Source organism: Tursiops truncatus, chromosome 16 (genome assembly GCF_011762595.2).
Source record: "Tursiops truncatus isolate mTurTru1 chromosome 16, mTurTru1.mat.Y, whole genome shotgun sequence".
Lineage (NCBI taxonomy): Eukaryota > Metazoa > Chordata > Mammalia > Artiodactyla > Delphinidae > Tursiops > Tursiops truncatus.
Genome location: NC_047049.1, coordinates 22,111,388 through 22,128,989, shown reverse-complemented (window position 1 = coordinate 22,128,989; position 17,602 = coordinate 22,111,388). Strand labels below are relative to the sequence as shown.

Sequence of the window (17,602 nt, the reverse complement as noted above, 5' to 3'; positions counted from 1 at the left end):
CTACCACCAAACTTTGAAACACTACAACCAGATGATACGTTTTTTGAGGGCAAAGACCATCTCCTACTGGCCTTTGTGCAGCGTCAATACAGTACTCTGCAAAAATAAGTACTCAATAAATAGTGTTAATTTATTATTAATATAAAACAATAACATCTATTTCTATACACTTGGGATAACCTGAATTATTATTGACACTTCTATATAGCCTTAGGAAGAAGGTTTTCCCCATCATCTTTTACAGGTGAAGAGACAGAAGTTCAATGATATTAATTCATTTTTAAGATCCTGACCAACGTGGGGTTCAGCTTCTGGCTATGACCCTGGACAGCTCCTAAGTCCCAGCTATTTCTATTGTACGATTTTATCCCAAGACTGAAAGCAAGAAAATTCTTTGTAACATGAATGATTTAAAAATAAAGTTTTGCAGAAAGACCAGAAAAAAGTTACTTGTAAGGTTAACTTTATTTTCAAGATTTCTGTAAGATGAAGTATGCTATCATTTGAGGGGTCTTTTAGTGATTCACTGATGGTTTTTGCCAGGGACTAAGTGGGAAAATCCCCTTATTCTGTTGCCTTTTGGGTCCCCATTAAGGCAAAAATGCCCGGCAAGGGAACCTCCAAAGACTGATGCCCTATTTCTGATTAGCAGTGGCACCATTTAAACTTGTTTTGCTGAAACAACAAATTGGGATCCCCCTCTGCTAGAGCCACTAGCCAGAACCCAGGGACAGGAACACTGACCTGCTGTTAAGTGAGCCGCGTGGACAAGGACTTGGACTCCAGGCTTCAACTCAAAGTGCACGGAGTTCAGGTTGAGCTTGTGAATCAGCAGTTCTGATATCTGAAAGAAGAAGTGTCAGAGTGAGTGCTACCAACACTGTCACACCAACTATACACAAGCGTGCTGAGCAATATTCACTGCGCTGGCCAAGGCATCCCAATACGATATGTGAATGATATGAGTTTATATGATTTTGAGTTTTTAGTCCACAATTTGCTGACAGAATTATTTTCTAAGCATGACTTGACTTTACATCCAAATTGTTACAAAATAGGACAAACTATTAGTAAATCAGATATTTCTACTCTTATAAAATTATCCTGTTACCAGCTTGGAGAAATCACCCCTGGTTTTCTGAGAGGGCATTTGTTATACACAAGGATTTAAAAGAAGTAAATATATACAATTTACAAATTCTGGTGAGATTCATATCCCTTTATTTTCCTCCTTGATAGTGGCCTCTACCTTGTTCCTTTCTTTGTTTCCCTTCTCTTCCACAAAACATACCCTGTGGCTTTCCCAGAATGGATATTTCACGGATATTTATTGATGATAAATATTGTTCTGCTAAAATAGTAAATTATACATTTGCAACAAAGTGTAAATCACAACTTAATGCATTGGCTGACTCTTGTTTCGTGCTTATGAACCTAAAACCACTCCTTAGGCTGACACATGTGTACTGGGTAGACGGATGGAATTCTGGGCCATGAAATAACCCCAACAAGGGACAAAGGACCTTGTTTTGGGTAGTAACAGCATAAGGTAAGGTTTTCTAGACAAGGTAAAACGCTGTTCACGTGTTTAAAGCAGAAAACCAGCTCAATTTGCTCTGTTTCATTCACCCTTTCGAGTCATTTGTGGAAAGCTATCAGACAAAACCACACTCCTATTATCTGGTCTCCTTGCCTCATTTTTAACATTCTAATTACAGTGTAGTATTTTATTCATATGCAATTTAAGTCTGGTTAGATGCTTTCTGAACATCTAGTTAAATTCTTAAATGATTTTTCCTTTTATATTTATTAAGTTTCACTTAGTCTACTGAGTTGCCAAAATGACAGCTTTGGTCCTTTAATCAATTAAGCAGGGCCTGATGGCTTTGTTTCCAAGCACAGAGTCTCCTGCAGAGGCCCCTGTCCAGTATTGGAACCGAACTGCCCTGCAGATGAACTTCTTTGCTTAACAGGAACTTGGATGTCTGTCAGTGACCCATGGATGAGCACCTGGGATCCAGTTCAAGTTCAGCCTCTCAAATGTTTCCACTTGGCAAACCACACAGAAGAACAAGGTTGTGATAAACTTATGTTGAAAACAACTTTATTCTCTCTCTATAAGCTACTCTTTCTCCTGGGTACTGAGAAGCTTCCAAAATGTTCCAGGTTTACAGGAAGAGTGGATTTCTAACACGGACTGTGTAGAATGGTTTTCCTTTGTGTCCTGTAAAGTATTACAATGTACAAGTTCCTATTCTATCTTATTCTTATCATTCAATTGGCAAGGCCTTTCTAAGGATCTGACAGTGGATTTTTTTTTTTTTTTTTTTTTTTTTTTTTTTTGCAGTACACGGGCCTCTCACTGTTGTGGCCTCTCCCGTTGTGGAGCACAGGCTCCGGACACGCAGGCCCAGTGGCCATGGCTCACGGGCCCAGCCGCTCCGCGGCATGTGGGATCTTCCCGGACCGGGACACGAACCCGCGTCCCCTGCATCGGCAGGCGGACTCTCAACCACTGCGCCACCAGGGAAGCCCGACAGTGGATTTTTTAGTAGAGGTTATCAGAAAGGTTTTGGCTATGAAATAAACATAATACATACAGAAATGTGTGTATATATGTGTGAAATATATATAATTAAGTATGCATGAAATTCATATGCTTATATACATACGCATACATGTGCGCACATACATACATACTTATATTTGGAGAAAAAAATATTTTAACTCAAATAGGAAAAACTTAGCAGAAGTAATTAAGGAACTATCCTGGTTTGCAGAGTCCATCACGTAGACAAAAGGGGACTATGTATTTGCATGAGAAAGGCTTCTTTCTTTCAACCAGCTGAAGTGATATTTCTTTCTTCTCCCTGAGGATGTTTCTTCAATACTTTGTGGGAAAGAACTTATGCACAGAAACAAAACTAAATAAAATTTACACTGCTTACAAGAATAATCTCAGCTAGAACCATATATTTCTCTACTCAAATGAGTACGAAACTGTTGACAGATTTTGACATTACTTTAAATGTTTTCCACCCCATCTGCAGAAATGTTTATTCTGTATTGTTTTCATCAGTTCATGAGTTGTTATATACGTTTGTACATACATTATCTATGCATTGAACACTTTGTATGGGCAAAGTTGCATATTTCTTACTATTTTTTTCTAACACAACGTATCTCAGGTGTTAGTGTTGCTATCTCCACTGAAAGGAACATGGAGCTTAGAGGACATTGCTAAGTTTACCCAGTTAATATTTGAAGAATTGAGATGAGAATTCAGTTTTGCTCAACTTCTAATCTTAGGACATTTCCATGAAAAACATTTTCCTTGAGCCAGCTGACAAAGACGCAAAAGATATTTGGAAGGAGGTCCAGCTGAGCAGATTTAGGAGAAAAAAATTGCAGCATTTCATTAATTATGCTTCTATCTCTCATCCAACTGTGAAGCGCACAACCTAAAACACCAGTCCCGTGTCAGTTGACCAATATGAGCTACAGGCAATTCCTAACCTCAGCCTCAGGATTGCCACACTCTGTTCACCAGTTAATACAATTTATAATGTTTAGGAGAGTGTTTGGCTATGAAAGGAGCAGAATAAACTGCGACTATAGAACAGTGTGGTGACAGCCTAAATGGAAAGCACGCAAGTTTGCATGATAAAGACTCAAGTGAAATAACGTGTAATTGCTGGGAGATCGTTCCTCCTAAAGCAAGTTGAATCTATTCATTTTTCTTTTTCTGTCCAAAGTGTGTAGTCTTAGCAAATTTCATTTATCCTTTGTACTAGCATCCCTCTTCTGCTGCTCTCCATTTTTTGTTCTCTAATCATGACCAAAGAAACAACATATTATTCTTAGTATCTGCCTATTTGGTGGAATATGCCTATGATTCAAATGCAACCCACTCTTCGTTTAAACTACCACTTAAAAAGACAGTGGGAACTCAATAAAAATACTTGGAAAGACACCATCAAAAGGGTGTAGTGGAAGGGACCTGGTAGAGGGAAAATACCAGTTCTCTTCCTCATCTTCTTCACGAAGTATGATGTTTAAGTGTGGTAATCAGAATAGGTTAGGTCAGGCTGAGGTAACAATGCTAGAAGTTTGGGGACTTGAAATAAAGGAAGTATATTTCTTGCTTACACTCCATATCCACTGCAGGTAGGCAATGATGCTGGGCTCATTATAGTCACACAGAGACAAAGGCTGGTAGATCAGCCCCCTCAAATGTACACAACACCGTAGGAGGGAAAAAGCATTCTTAAGGTTCTGTAACTGGCATTTGAATACTTCAGCTTGGAAGTGACACTTATCACTTCTGCTCCCACCTCATTGGCCAGAATTAGTCACATGGTTCTGTCTACAGAAGAGACTCATGGGTACAACCCTACTGGTACCCAGAAGTGGTGAGCTAGAGATGTTTAGTCAACAGAAGGGATGGTTACCATGCAAAGAACACATTCAACATCTAAACAATGTTTAATGAGACCAGTAGAGGAAAACAGACTCTCAGATCATTAGAATGGAGTGTCAAACATTGAAACACAAAGAAAGAGACGTTTAAGGACAACACAGCAGTTGGTAATTTATGAAACATGAAACCCAAAGAAGTGGTACAAAGTGAAACTACAGATTCAAAATGGGCTTTGGCAGATTTATCCACGGCAAAGCTACACTGGGCCAAACAACTAATGCTTATCTCTGAAGTTGGGAGGAGGGATGCAAACCCTACTGAACATAAATAGCATTCTGGTGCCATGTTTAGAGGGAGACTTGCCTGGGATGACCTTGCAACTGACCCAGTCAGTCAGTCCTGATCATGTTAAGTTACGAAGGCCCCCTCAAAGAGTAGTTGAATGATATTACTTTTGGAATCAACAGAGAAAGATCTTTCTCAATTCATATAGCATGACTTCTGGAATAAAACTTGGAGTAAGCAATGGAGCCAAACATGAATTCTATTTAAAAATTCTCTGTTTTGTTAGCACGACAGAATCAGTTTGATTAAAGTGCCTAAGAAGTTTTTCCTGGATGACATAATGAAGAAATAATTCGTCCATATTCACTCCTTTCCCCTGGGCTCTCCAACACCAGCTCTAAGCTTCTCTTTTTCTCCTTTTGCCATATTCCTTTGGCTCAACTCTTACTTACTCTTTCAATTACAGTTTCCTGTTTTAGTGACCTTCCTTGTGAACTCCAAAATATTTCTTCAATTCCTCGCTTTAAAAAATCTGAACAGGGCAGACTGAGTATAAAGAAAATAGTCTGAGATGATTTATTACATTTCATAATGAATCTTTAATTTCTAAAAATGTTGCCAATAGACTGCTCCATTTCCAGAGGCACCTTTCCTTTTCCTGTCTTTTGGATTCTGCATCTGTCAAATGTACATGGTAACACAAACAACCGAAGAGGAAATTCCTTGTTGGTGGTTGACATTTTGTCCTTAGTCTTTTTGTTCCTTTTAAATGCGCTCATGCCCTTTAAGGATTCAGCAAGACAACACCACGTAGTCTCCCTATCTCCCCAGCACAGCACCACACCCAGAGCATGATGGAAGGTCCTTCCTCCTTGCAGGAGAGGTAGATACAAATCTGAGGACTCAGAGAGATGCCTGGGAGTACAGTGGCGGAGGGGGTATGGTTTGCTCCACACCTGAGCAGCTGGCTTCAGGGTAGCCCTATCCCTGATGAGGCCAGCTAAGGGCAAGTGAGACTTTTCTCACTCTCTGGAGATGTGAAGTAAAGAGTGGTGGAACCCTCCCAGACAGAGGTCACTTGATTAACCCAGCCCAATGTTATCCGGATAACAAGGTCAAGTACTTCTCACTGTGAGGAATTTTCAATTTATTTCACAGACAAGCTGGCTCCAACTAAGCCAGCATCTCTCCTCCCCTGGGAACATTATTAGAGGAAGCTGAGGGAGGAGAGCCCAGAGCCCTTTGCTGGGGCCCTGCCCTCACAGTCTTCAGGGTCCATCTGGTCAGGGTCCCACTCATTCCCGTGCTGGGAGTTCTGTGCAGTATCTTTACAAGAAAGGGGCCAGGGTATTAACAGGGGGGATAAAGTCAGCTCTTCCCAAGTTCCATCTGGGATTCAGAGTGCAGCCTTTAAAGGAGTGGGGTCCTTTCTGTTGTTTGGTTTTATTTTGCATTCAGTTGAAATTTCTATGTAATTTATGACAGAGGAAGTCCGTTGCTTTTGCCTGCCTCCCGTTCCTTCTCCTTCCCCCACATTTTTCTTTAAGGAACCATATCCTTATTTATTCTTTGCCCATTTGGTTTAGGAAGGGCTCCCTAAACTCCTGATCCAGGGAGGGTATAAAACATTGAGTTGTCACTAATGGAGCTCTAGTCTTCTGATTACCAGGCTAGTTAAGACATGCCCACTTCAGCCAAGTTGAGTCAGTGAGAATTATCACCCTGGGCTCTTGGGGTGCACTCAGGGGAGAGGCAATGTCTTTTGAATGGGGCTGATAAGATGACTAAATAAAAGACTGGGGCTTCCTGTGGCCATTCTTGTCTTCCTATGTGTTGGCTTCATTCTCAGGCGGACTTCCCATGTGGTAGCAACGAAAAGAGATGGAGAAAGAGGGAGAGAGGAAGACAGGGGAGTAATCTGGTGACGCTTCCTCTCTGAGTTCATCCACGCCTGAACTATATCCTTGGACTTCCCAACTAAAGAAGCTCATGACTTCACCTTTTCCCCTTAAATTTGTTTGAATAGAATATATGTTCACTGCATCAGGAAAAAAACCCAAAGCAAAACATCTCTTGTTCATTTCCGGGTACAACAGGCTTGGTATCTTGGGGGGCCCGCAGAAGTCAAGTGGTACCCAAAGACACATCTGCAGCATGGCAGAGCAAGGGGACTCTAGGCTTGAGAGTTAGTTGCAGAAACAGAACCAGAAACTCATTTTCCTTGAAGAGTTGTGTCTCCTCAGGCAATTCACAGCTCCCTGTTGGGGCCTGAAGTTCTTCATTTTAGAGTGACTGAGTCAGAGAGAAAGAGTAAAGGACCCCTCTTAGGACAAAACCTGTAGGATTCCTGTGGGCAGCCCCTATTTTGTTGGTTCTCGACACAAGGCTTAATTTGTATGTTGATTTCATAACTGCACTTATTAATCGGGGTAGTGATACTCTCCACAAGACACTGATTTCTTATGTACTTGGTTTGGCATTTGTTTGGTCACTGTATTTAGTTTGAGTTCTGGGTAAGGCTGCTACACTGGCAATTCCCTTAACCAGAGTTACAATCTCTCACTTGGTACTCTGTTTTCCCTTAATGCCATCCATCGGCATGATAACTTAGATGAGTCATCCTCCCTCGAGTTTACTCATTCATGCATGTTCTTTCTGTTTCCTGTTGTCCTTGTTCTCTTGTGCAATTTCATTCATTAATCTTTTTCTCCTTATTGTCACCATCCTCTTTCTTCCAATACATGTCCTGGACAATACTAGTCTTTAATACTCTTACTTTTCTTTCTTTTTTTTTTTTTTTTTTTTTGCATTTCTCATATACTCTCCTCCTATCACAAAATGTCCATAAATGTAACCAACATCTATTTACCACTTACTGAGTATCTACTATAGGTCAAGGGCTTTGCTGTATCATTTCTTTAATGACCTCTCAAACACCTTCTGAGATGGGTATTATAGATTATGTGATTTGGGCTGAATTACTTAACTTTTCTGAATATTTGTCCTCTATAGGATACACACAATGAACACAAGAGCTGAAGCTAGAAACCTGGTTTATGTTTCTCCAAACCTGTGGTCTTTCTAATAAAATGTCTGCACTCCCTACATGTGTACCAAATGTTAAGTCCCACAGCTTTCACACAAGCCAAGCCAGCTGCCTTTAGATCTCCAATTAAATGGCTCCTCAATACCTGATACCAGGCTGCCTCAGGGACAATTACTCAGGTCTCCGAGAGTGTCCCTGGAGGAGCCACTCAGACAAGACCAAATAAAGAGAAAGAAGAACTCTAGGGAAAATAGACAGTCAAAGCAAGATACACAAGTAAACCAAGTTTCAGAGAACACACCCCTCTTCTTCCCACATTTCCTCTCAAGGAAACATCTAGAAAATGTATTTTAGAGAAAAAATGAAGAGTATGAGAAATAGGGATGCACAGATGATGTGGTAACTGGGAAATTAGCTGGCTTTAAAACTGGACTCTTCTATATCGAGGAGACTATATTCTGGATTTCATGCACAATCCGTAAGATTTCCAGAGGAGGAATAATTATAAGCGTCCCTACCTACATGCCTTGGACAGCGATCTACCTCCCCTCTAGGTCTCATGAGCAGTGTGGTGATAAGAAATAATCCATTCTTCCTCCCACTGAACTGCAGGTGCAGAGAATAATTTGTCAAATACAGTGGGAAGTCTAGAGCTAGGGCTGAGCAAAGTCAGATGTAGGTCTGATGGGTTCCCTGCTGCCCGACCCCTAACTACAGTTCACTAGGAGATGGGGTTCAGTGGGGCTTTCCTTGACAGCCCAGTTATTCAATTACTTGCACATGGAAAACAATAGAGAGGTGAGTCTTTTGCCAAGTGAAAAAGCAGCAGTTAAAAGGCGGGTGTGCCCACAGGTAGGCCAGCCTATAATTTGGGGTTGTTAATAAGGCTATTATAGGAGGTTCTCAAACCATCTTGGAGACCAGAGATCATGGGACTAGATTATAGATTTATTCTAAGTAAATTGAAAAGCTCCAAGTACTGGAAGGGAGAAAGCCAATATTTACTTAGTGTCTGAGAGGAATCCTATTTTTTTTTTTTTTTTGTGGCGGTACGCAGGCCTCTCACTGTTGTGGCCTCTCCCGTTGTGGAGCACAGGCTCCGGATGCGCAGGCTCGGCGGCCATGGCTCACGGGTCCAGCCGCTCCACGGCATGTGGGATTTTCCCAGACCGGGGCATGAACCCGTGTCCCCTGCATCGGCAGGTGGACTCTTAACCACTGTGCCACCAGGGAAGCCCCAGGAATCCTATTTTTAATCTATCTGCCAGAAAGAATTGAGAAACCAAAATCATGTAGTTTTTAACAGGAGAACCAGACCAAGACTGATCATTTTAACTGAATGGGTGAAGAATAAGAACAACAATAACATCATCATAGTAATAATCTTCACTATAGACATTGGATAATCTTTTGAAGTTAAAAGGAAGGAAGGGAGGAAAAAAGACCTAAGGGAGCAGAAGAGAGAGAAACAGACACACACACACACACAAACACACACACACACACAGACACCCTAATACTTCAGAGGTGGTGGAGATGAGGAGAGAGTAGACCCCACGTAGCCAGGAGAGGTGCTTGGAGCCAATATCACTCATTTATTATAAGCTCAAATCAGGTCATCTTAGTATGGTGGGGATTCATGATTTGTATGAAAGTTGTACCTTTTTAAAAAGATACATCATTTGATTCTGATGGTACTCCTATGATGTAAGTGTGTGAGGTAAGATATAAATGGATTTGACTTCTATGTCTTGTGTAGCCTCTTGCTTTTTCCCCCCACCTAATATCTTGGCCAGTTTGTCACATCAGTACACAAAGATTTATCTCATTCATCGTAGACACTGTAGAGTATCCCACAGCGTGGGATAGACTCTGAGTGATTTAGCCACTGATGACAATACACACTCTTGCACATATTTTTGGTGAAGCTGTAGTTAAATCACCAGATTATGTTCCTCAGCAGAGGACAGGAAAGTGGAAGACTCCACAAACAGCTGGCACCCTCGCTCCCACGTGGAGATTCCCCAGAACTGCTGTCGTGGTCAGACACTAGCAGGGTTGTGGCTCAGACTGCTGGGAGAAGCTGAAATGTCACCTGAGGACTCACCTGCTCCAGGTCCTCGGCTGACCTTTTGTTTTCTCCTGTGGGATCCTGATAGGGCAAGACAAAGAGCTCGGCAGCGGTGGGTAAGCCAGGGAGCACCGCCACCAAGATGTGCTGGCCCGGAACCGCGGTGGCCTGAGGGAGAGACACAGAGGCGCATGTGAGTCCTGCAGGAAAGCTGATGAGAAGGGACCAAGTGTTCAGCAGAGAGTTGGCGGGGGCAAGAAGACACAAAGGTGTGGAGGTAGGGTGGGAAAGTAGGGTCCCGGGTGCACCAGTTGGGGAGGGATGTGAGAGACACCACTGGGTACAAGTCAGACTCTGAGGTCTGGTCCTAGCTCCATCCCCGTGAGACCTGAAACACTTTGCATCTCCTCAAGTTAAAAAGTGGGAATAATAGCAGTACCTGTCTTGTATAAGTAAGTGGACCTTGCCAGTGAGAAGGCCGTCACTTACTGAGCTTTATCTTCTGCCCCTCATGCCTTAACACTTTCTAACCTAGCTTCCTTCTTCCGCAAAGCATTAGAGTTATTCTCCAGACTGACCAGGCATACCTCCATCACCTAACCTAACCCCAGACCACAGCCCCCAGGCGTCTGCTGAGTTCTCCACAGCGTCAGACCCTGATGACCATCCCGTTCCAGGAAGCACTCTCAGCCCTTCACTCTGCTGCACGGAATCTTCTATCAAAATCATAGATATCACTCACTCAAGAACTTCCTCTTTCCTGAGCCCACTCTCTAGATGGTTCTAGAATCCACGGCTAAAATCCCGGCTTCTCTCTCCAGGGGCCAAGTCAGAACGTCATTTGGTTGTTTTATGAGAACTTCTCATATTCACCCCGGAAATCTTCATTCTGCACGTGGATGACCGGAGCCACTCCTTTCCCAGATACCCTAGCTGGGAGCCTTATCTCGTGTCCAGCACCACACTCTCCTTTCCATGTCCTATCTAATCAGTCTATGAGACCTTGACAAGTCACCCTCCACACGAACGATCCTACTGGTTCCTTCCTGTTTAAATGCCTCCCCGTTAATATAATTCAGCCTTTACACTTTCTCCCTTCAAGTTTTACAACAGCCTTCGCATCTCCAGGAGACAGGCTACTACTTCCAGATTTATCTTCCTACAGTCCAAAGCAGATTGTGTTTCCATGTCCAAATTCATGCACAAATTTCCACTGCCAACTGGGTTAAATATCTATTCAAAGCCTGCAATATGGTCCCACCTTTCCTTCCTACACTAATTACCCACAACTCATAATGTCATCTTACGCTTAGCCAAATAGACTCACGTACAATTTCTCAGTATTCCAGCCTTTTCTTGCAAATGTTTTTGTGCATGCCATCTCCCCCAGAATGTCTTTTCTATACATTTGCTGCTAGAACATTACTTCTCCTTCATGAGCCCTCGTAAAGTTCACTTATTTCAGAGTATTTTTCATGATTTCCCAATTAGATGATTGTTGGTTTCTGAAATCTACATTTATATTTTTTTCAAAGTAGCAGGAAATTCCATTTATTGGGTCCTTACCATGTGTCTGGCATTGTGCTAAGCAACTTCTTAATATAATGTAATGCGACACCCCACAGCGACTCTTTGGAGCAAGTGTTATTATGCCTCTCTGTACAGGTGAAGACAGATCACAGGTTGGGAGTCTTCAGGAAGCTGGCTCTGAGTTTAGTGCGGAGGGTGTTTATTAGGGGACATTCTTGGAATCAACATCTATGGGAGTGAAGGCCAGGAAGCAGGAATGGACAGAGGGAGAAGCTGAGCTGTGAAAAAGGCCAACAACAGCCTCAGAAGATCCTGTAAGGAGTGAGAATGGCCCTTCAGATTTGTCTGAGGTTGAGCTGAGTGGCCAGGCCTTTATACAACCGCGTCATTGGACATGAGCCACTCCAAAAGGGACATGACATGGGGAAGGCCGCTGAAGCCTCTGCCCACAGCACTCCCAGCAGCTACGATAACAGTCTTTCCCTGAATGGGGATCTGGGAGGGGCATCCCTATTTCTGCTACAGGACAGACAGTAGATGGAGGAAAGTTCAACACTGGCTCAGGGTCATCTAGGTAGTGAGTGGTGACACTTAGTTTGAAACCTTGGTCGGACCATAATGCCTCTGTCCTGAACCAGCGCTCTCCTGCCTTCCTTCTCCTGACACTTATCACAAAGCAGCTCCTATCCCGGCTGATACCATACTGTTTTACGGCCGTCCTAGATTTTTTTTTTTTTTTTGTGTGTGTGTGTGTGTTACGCGGGCCTCTCACTGTTGTGGCCTCTCCCGTTGTGGAGCACAGGCTCAGTGGCCATGGCTCACGGGTCCAGCCACTCCGCGGCATGTGGGATCTTCCCGGACCGGGGCACGAACCCGTGTCTCCTGCATCGGCAAGCGGACTCTCAACCACGGCGCCACCAGGGAAGCCCCATCCTAGATTTTAAACTCAAAGCTTATGTCTAAACCATCCTCGTTATCAACAAAACTGTTTACTGAATGACATTCAATTAAAGATTCCATTGCAAAATGTCAAAAGAAAAATCCCAACCGATGAGGAAAATGCAGTCGATTTTATATCAAATTCTGTTACAGAATGAATAGGAAGAAAACTATAAATAAGTTGACTGCCGGCTGTACCTCTTATAGAGCTTATTAGGGGACACTTGGCAATAGGATACTTCAGAACTTAAAGAAGTGGCCAAGTGTAATTACTGATCTCAAAGATAGGGTGGGGCGCTGGGAACCAGGGCTGGCTCAGCTGCCTCTTAGGAGTGGGTAACAAAGGAGCCTTTAAAGCTCCCTCCACCCCATCACCCCTTATCCTGAGGGATGTTGAGCCAACCTGTCTGTTCTCCATTTAGCTGATTATGCTATGCAGTGGCCTAGAAATATTAATGAGCAGTCATTTCTAGCCTACTGGACAGCTGGTGGAAAGGTGGAGGCCCAGGGCATCTGATCCCTAGACAATTAATGGGACGAGAAATCAGCCTGGAAAACATCACTGCTGAGCTAATGCCTGGTTGATAAACCACCTGGGGGTGTTGGATAGCCGCCTCGGAGACCTACAGGGACACGGATCTCTAGAATGCCGTAGACTGAAGGAGGTGAGCTGTGGGTTCACTGAAGGGTGTAAGTCATCTCTCTCGGCCAGCAGAGGAGAGAAACCAGTTGTCACACCAGGGACAAACAGCTCCAAAGGAAAAAGGGCCTGTTCCAGTTGGGCCTGTGGTCTGGTAGCTGCAGCCCCTGGTGGCCATAATGTTTAGCCACCAATAACGTCATGGATGCTGAGTCATTAAGAAAGATAAAGGTGAGATGGCATTTACCCAGAGGCACAGAAGACAACTCTTCTCCACCCCACTATTCCACTTATTCCTGTCTCTCTAAGTAACAAGACAAAGGATAGCAGCAGAGTGGAGCGGTAATCAAGATTCAAACCTTGATGGTCTGACTCCAGAGCCTGATTTTAAACTATACAGCATCGGGCAAGTTATCTGCCTCTAAATTCAGTTTTCTCACCTGTAAAGTGGGAATAATTATTCTATCTACATCATAAGCTAGGGGTTTTGTGATTAAATGTGTTTAAAAATGCAAAACACTGAGGAGAGTTTCTGGAATATTGTAAGTGCTAAATAAATATCAACAAAGATAATGGTATGAATACGGAGAAGGCCAGCTCTTTGCCAAAAGGCTGGATGCGAGATCTGTTTTCTGAGCAGGGGTTACCTGAATGCCTTTGTCTCTCCTTATCCCTTTGGGTCAGGAGACACCATGTGTTGGGTGCAGGAAAGAATGTATAACTAATCCTAAATTGACTTTTCTTTCGTGCTAAGAATAGACTTTAGGGAAAAGTCATCTCTGATTTTCTGGGTTTGTGCAATAAATCGAAGCAGCTCCGCGCGCAGACATCCCATTCCTCTGACTGTTCGTGGAAGTGGAGTATGCGGGGGGCCATGTGCCTAGGAGGGTGTCTGGTCAGATTGTAGGTGACCTTTGCTCAGAGAGGGATGAACCACACCAGCTTGTTACTCTCCCAGGAACCGGATGAGGCTACGCTTCACATGTGAAAACCCAGACACGGGATTCAGATCCTTCACTTCAGTTTTGTAGCTCTGACACTTATTAGCTGTGAGGCTTTAGACAAGTTATTTAACTTCTCTGAACCTCAACTGCCTATTCTGCAAATGAAGACAATAATACTTTCTCTTTTTTTAAGCATCTTTTAGGTCCCCCCCCCCCTTTTTTTTTTTGGCCATGCTACATGGCTTGCAGGATCTCAGTTCCCCAACCAGGAAACGAACCTGGGCCATGTAAGTGAAAGAGCTGAATCCTAACCATTAGACCACCAGGGAACTCCCAATAATACTTTCCTCTTGGGGCTGTCGTGGGAGAGAAATGCCATTAAAAGAACTGGGACATAGTAAGATGACTACCCTCCTGTGCTGAGGGTTCACTGTGCTGTTGTGCTGGACATTCGTGAAGCTGGAACCCAGGCTGCTCTTACCAGTTGTATCCATGCTATGCCAGTACGATGCACAGGAGCTGATTTTACATGTACCAATGGCTAATCATGAACTCTGCCACGTGACTGTCACATATTTCCAGGGTCGTCGTCTCTAAGCAGAACAAGCGTTTCACAAGGGGTAAGGACCCCCTGATTACTCAATTTCATTTCCCCCCATAGCGCCTGTGACGTGTCTGCACACATGGGGCTCAGCTTTGCAGGTATCAGACAGATGATACCCACTTCCCCTGGCCTCCGGCTCTTTCCTGCCATTTATTTGAGCAAGGGTCCCCTCTCCATGAAGCTCGGTAAAGACAGAGAGGAAAAGGGTCTGGGCCAGAGGTGTTGTTTGCACTCACCTCCACCAGGGACTTTTTGATGACTCGGCTGATGTCTCTCCTCCACTCAGGGATGTCCGGGTTGTAGTCGTCCAGGTTTGGAGAAAAGGACAGGCGAAGAGATCGGAATTCCTCTGGAAATACAACAGTAGGGGGATTACTATAAGTCAGATAGGTCTCTCAAGAAGTCTGTTGTACTTCATATTTTATGCAAAGCCCTAATGGAGGGTCCTTTTCCTTCATACTCAACAGAGAGACCTTACTACAAGGCAAGTTCAATATCCCATCCCTCTTACCTCTCAGCTCCTCTTCCAGACCAGAGCCCTGGTCTGTGGCCCATGCTTAGCTCCACAGCCTTGTGCATTGTTTCCAGTTCTAGCCCCTGCACTCCTGGACACTAATTGTGCACACCTGAAGTGCCCTGACAGCATCACAGGTTTATGTCTCTGGGCCTTTTTGCACACGCTGCCCCTTGCCTAGAATGCCCCATCCTTCTCACCTTCTATGCACACAACATTCAAGCTCTAGTTCAAGCATTTACCGACTGAATAATCTCCCCCACCGTATTTTGATTTTCTTTCTTCTGGTACAACTGTGTTGGGCACATACCTTCATTATCATTACATCATAATAATTATTATATGATTATATAATTATAGTCATCATTGTAGTCATTCTACTGCTAAATTCTGTTTGTATGGAAGTTTCATTTAAAGGAATTTTCAGGTCTTTAATTCAAGGGTTTTGTTAGTTGGCACAGTAGCCCCTGAGTTAACCTTGGGCATCCAGGAAGTAGATGGAATTATAAAAGCAAGGATTTTGTGCAGAAATAAAAGAATTCTCTTGTCTGTAAGAGAATATGGGGAGGAAGTCAGAGGAGCTGGAAGCACCGCCAGACCGTGATGCATACATAACACTTAGTGCAAGAGCGGGAGGAAGGTTCAGCGAGGCTGATGGGAAGTCCACGAGCCAAGGTCAGCCAGAGGAGCCCCACGTCCCAGGAATGGGTTCGCCCTAGTATTCCTGCCGCGCTCAGTCACTGGCTGGCTGGCATGGCCTTGGCCCTAGCACGATGATGAGTTTCAGAGCACAGCCCTGGGGGGTCTTAGCACAGGGTATACTCAGACCACATCGCTCCCCTGAGATCTGCTGGAGGCTCCACATTGCATTTTGAATAAGATTCCGATTCATATCATGGCCTTCATAGTCTCACACAATCCAGTGCCGACCTTCCCTCCTGTCTTATGTCCCTTAGGCTGCCCTGCACTCCACGACCCCGTCCTTCCCTGTGTTCCTCAATATGCCGTGTTCCTTCCCACGTTAGCACACCTCCAAGTCCCAGATGACAGCCTTCTCGACTCCTTTTCAGCCTTCAGTCTCTCCTGGGAGAAACCCCTCCCACCAGCAACCTCAGGTATCCTCCCTTTCACCAACTCTAACACCTTTCACCATATGACCCTATTTGTCTTCTTTATTCTTCTTGCCTTTAAAATTATTTTGTTTTGGGGGGTAAGCGGGGGAGGGACAAATTGGGAGATTGGGATTGACCTACACAAACTACTATATATACAATAGATAACTAATAAGGACCTACTGTCTGGCACAGGGAACTTTACTCAATATTCTGTAATGACCTATATGGGAAAAGAATCTAAAAAAGAGTGGAGATATATATCTATATCTATCTATCTATCTATCTATCTATCTATATATATATATATATATATATCTGATTCACTTTGCTGTACACCTGAAACTAACACAACACTGTAAATCAACTATACTCCAATAAAAATACAAATAAATAAATAATTTGGTTTTTTTACTGTCTGTCTCCCACAAAAGAATATTAGTTCAATGAGGACGGGGGCACTGTGTTCCTGGCCCTTTGGGACAGTGCCCAGTTCATGTTAGATCTTCAATGACTAGGAGTCATTTAATTAATAAGTTTGTTGAATAAATAAATGCATAAATATCAGTGGAGGCTCTCTGTCATTTATGCATTTTATTATTCAACAAACATTTCTTTCCTGTTTTAGGCACGTTCTGGTGTTTCACGAGGGGTTTAGCAACATCGGCAATGCCGATGACACGTCCAGGAAACACAAAAACCCACTCGTGCGTTTCCTAACACTGCTAAAGATTTATTAGGCGCAGGCACTGAAGACTCTTACATGATCAGGCCTGTGCTTATGGCAGTCAGCTTACTCCAAACATGTACTTTTCAAAGTTTGACTATTTTATGAGTCACTGGCCACCTAGGTGAATATCCCCATTTCAGTTCTGATGGAGAAGAACGAAACGCGTACTAATTAGTAGTACGGTAAATGGCAGCCCAAGGAATCACCCACTGAGTCCTAACTTTTCACTTTGAAGATGTATGTGTATGTCATTTTCACTTTCCCCAAGCCTCTTAACCAAACTGTGGAGACTTCACCTCAAAAGAAGATATTTATCTTAATAAAAAGACACAAATGAGAAAAATGGTGCAGCTCCCTTTGTAATTCCTTAGCATGCTAAACAGCAGTGCAGAGACATGTTATGCCTAAGTTTATTCAACGAATAGGGGATGCGTATGGGAGGACTGCAAAGGGTAACACCAGTAATACATGTACTGTTTGCAGCTGCTGAGAGATGAAGTCTGTATATTTACATTTTATTTTTTGTATTTAAAGGCAAACCTGAGCCCTGAAGCAAATTAAGGAAAACCATGCAAACTAAATTTTCTTGTCTCCAGTCTCTTGTGTGGCTTTGGGCAGACAATCTTTCCTCTGTCGACTTCCCAAATATGATACCTCCTTCAGTCTGACCATAATGGTCTTAACTTTCCCCTCAGCTTAATTAAACTTTAGACAGGTTCCTTTGGGACTTCAGGCTCTGACCTCCCTTTTCTTAGGGCATCTACTTT

The 17,602-nt window shown here is 43.4% G+C and overlaps 1 protein-coding gene across 2 annotated transcripts in view; it reads right to left on the bottom strand.

Moving 5' to 3' along the window:
• Positions 1-17,602, bottom strand: part of SORCS1 (sortilin related VPS10 domain containing receptor 1) — a 556,814-nt gene that overhangs the window by 20,084 nt on the left and 519,128 nt on the right. For both annotated transcript variants that reach the window (XM_073793984.1, XM_073793985.1), the window contains exons 22-24: positions 14,716-14,828; positions 9,859-9,990; positions 745-844 (exon numbers count right to left, since the gene is read on the bottom strand). In XM_073793984.1, coding sequence (XP_073650085.1) covers positions 745-844; positions 9,859-9,990; positions 14,716-14,828 — 345 coding nt within the window. The remainder of the gene's footprint in view (positions 1-744; positions 845-9,858; positions 9,991-14,715; positions 14,829-17,602) is intronic.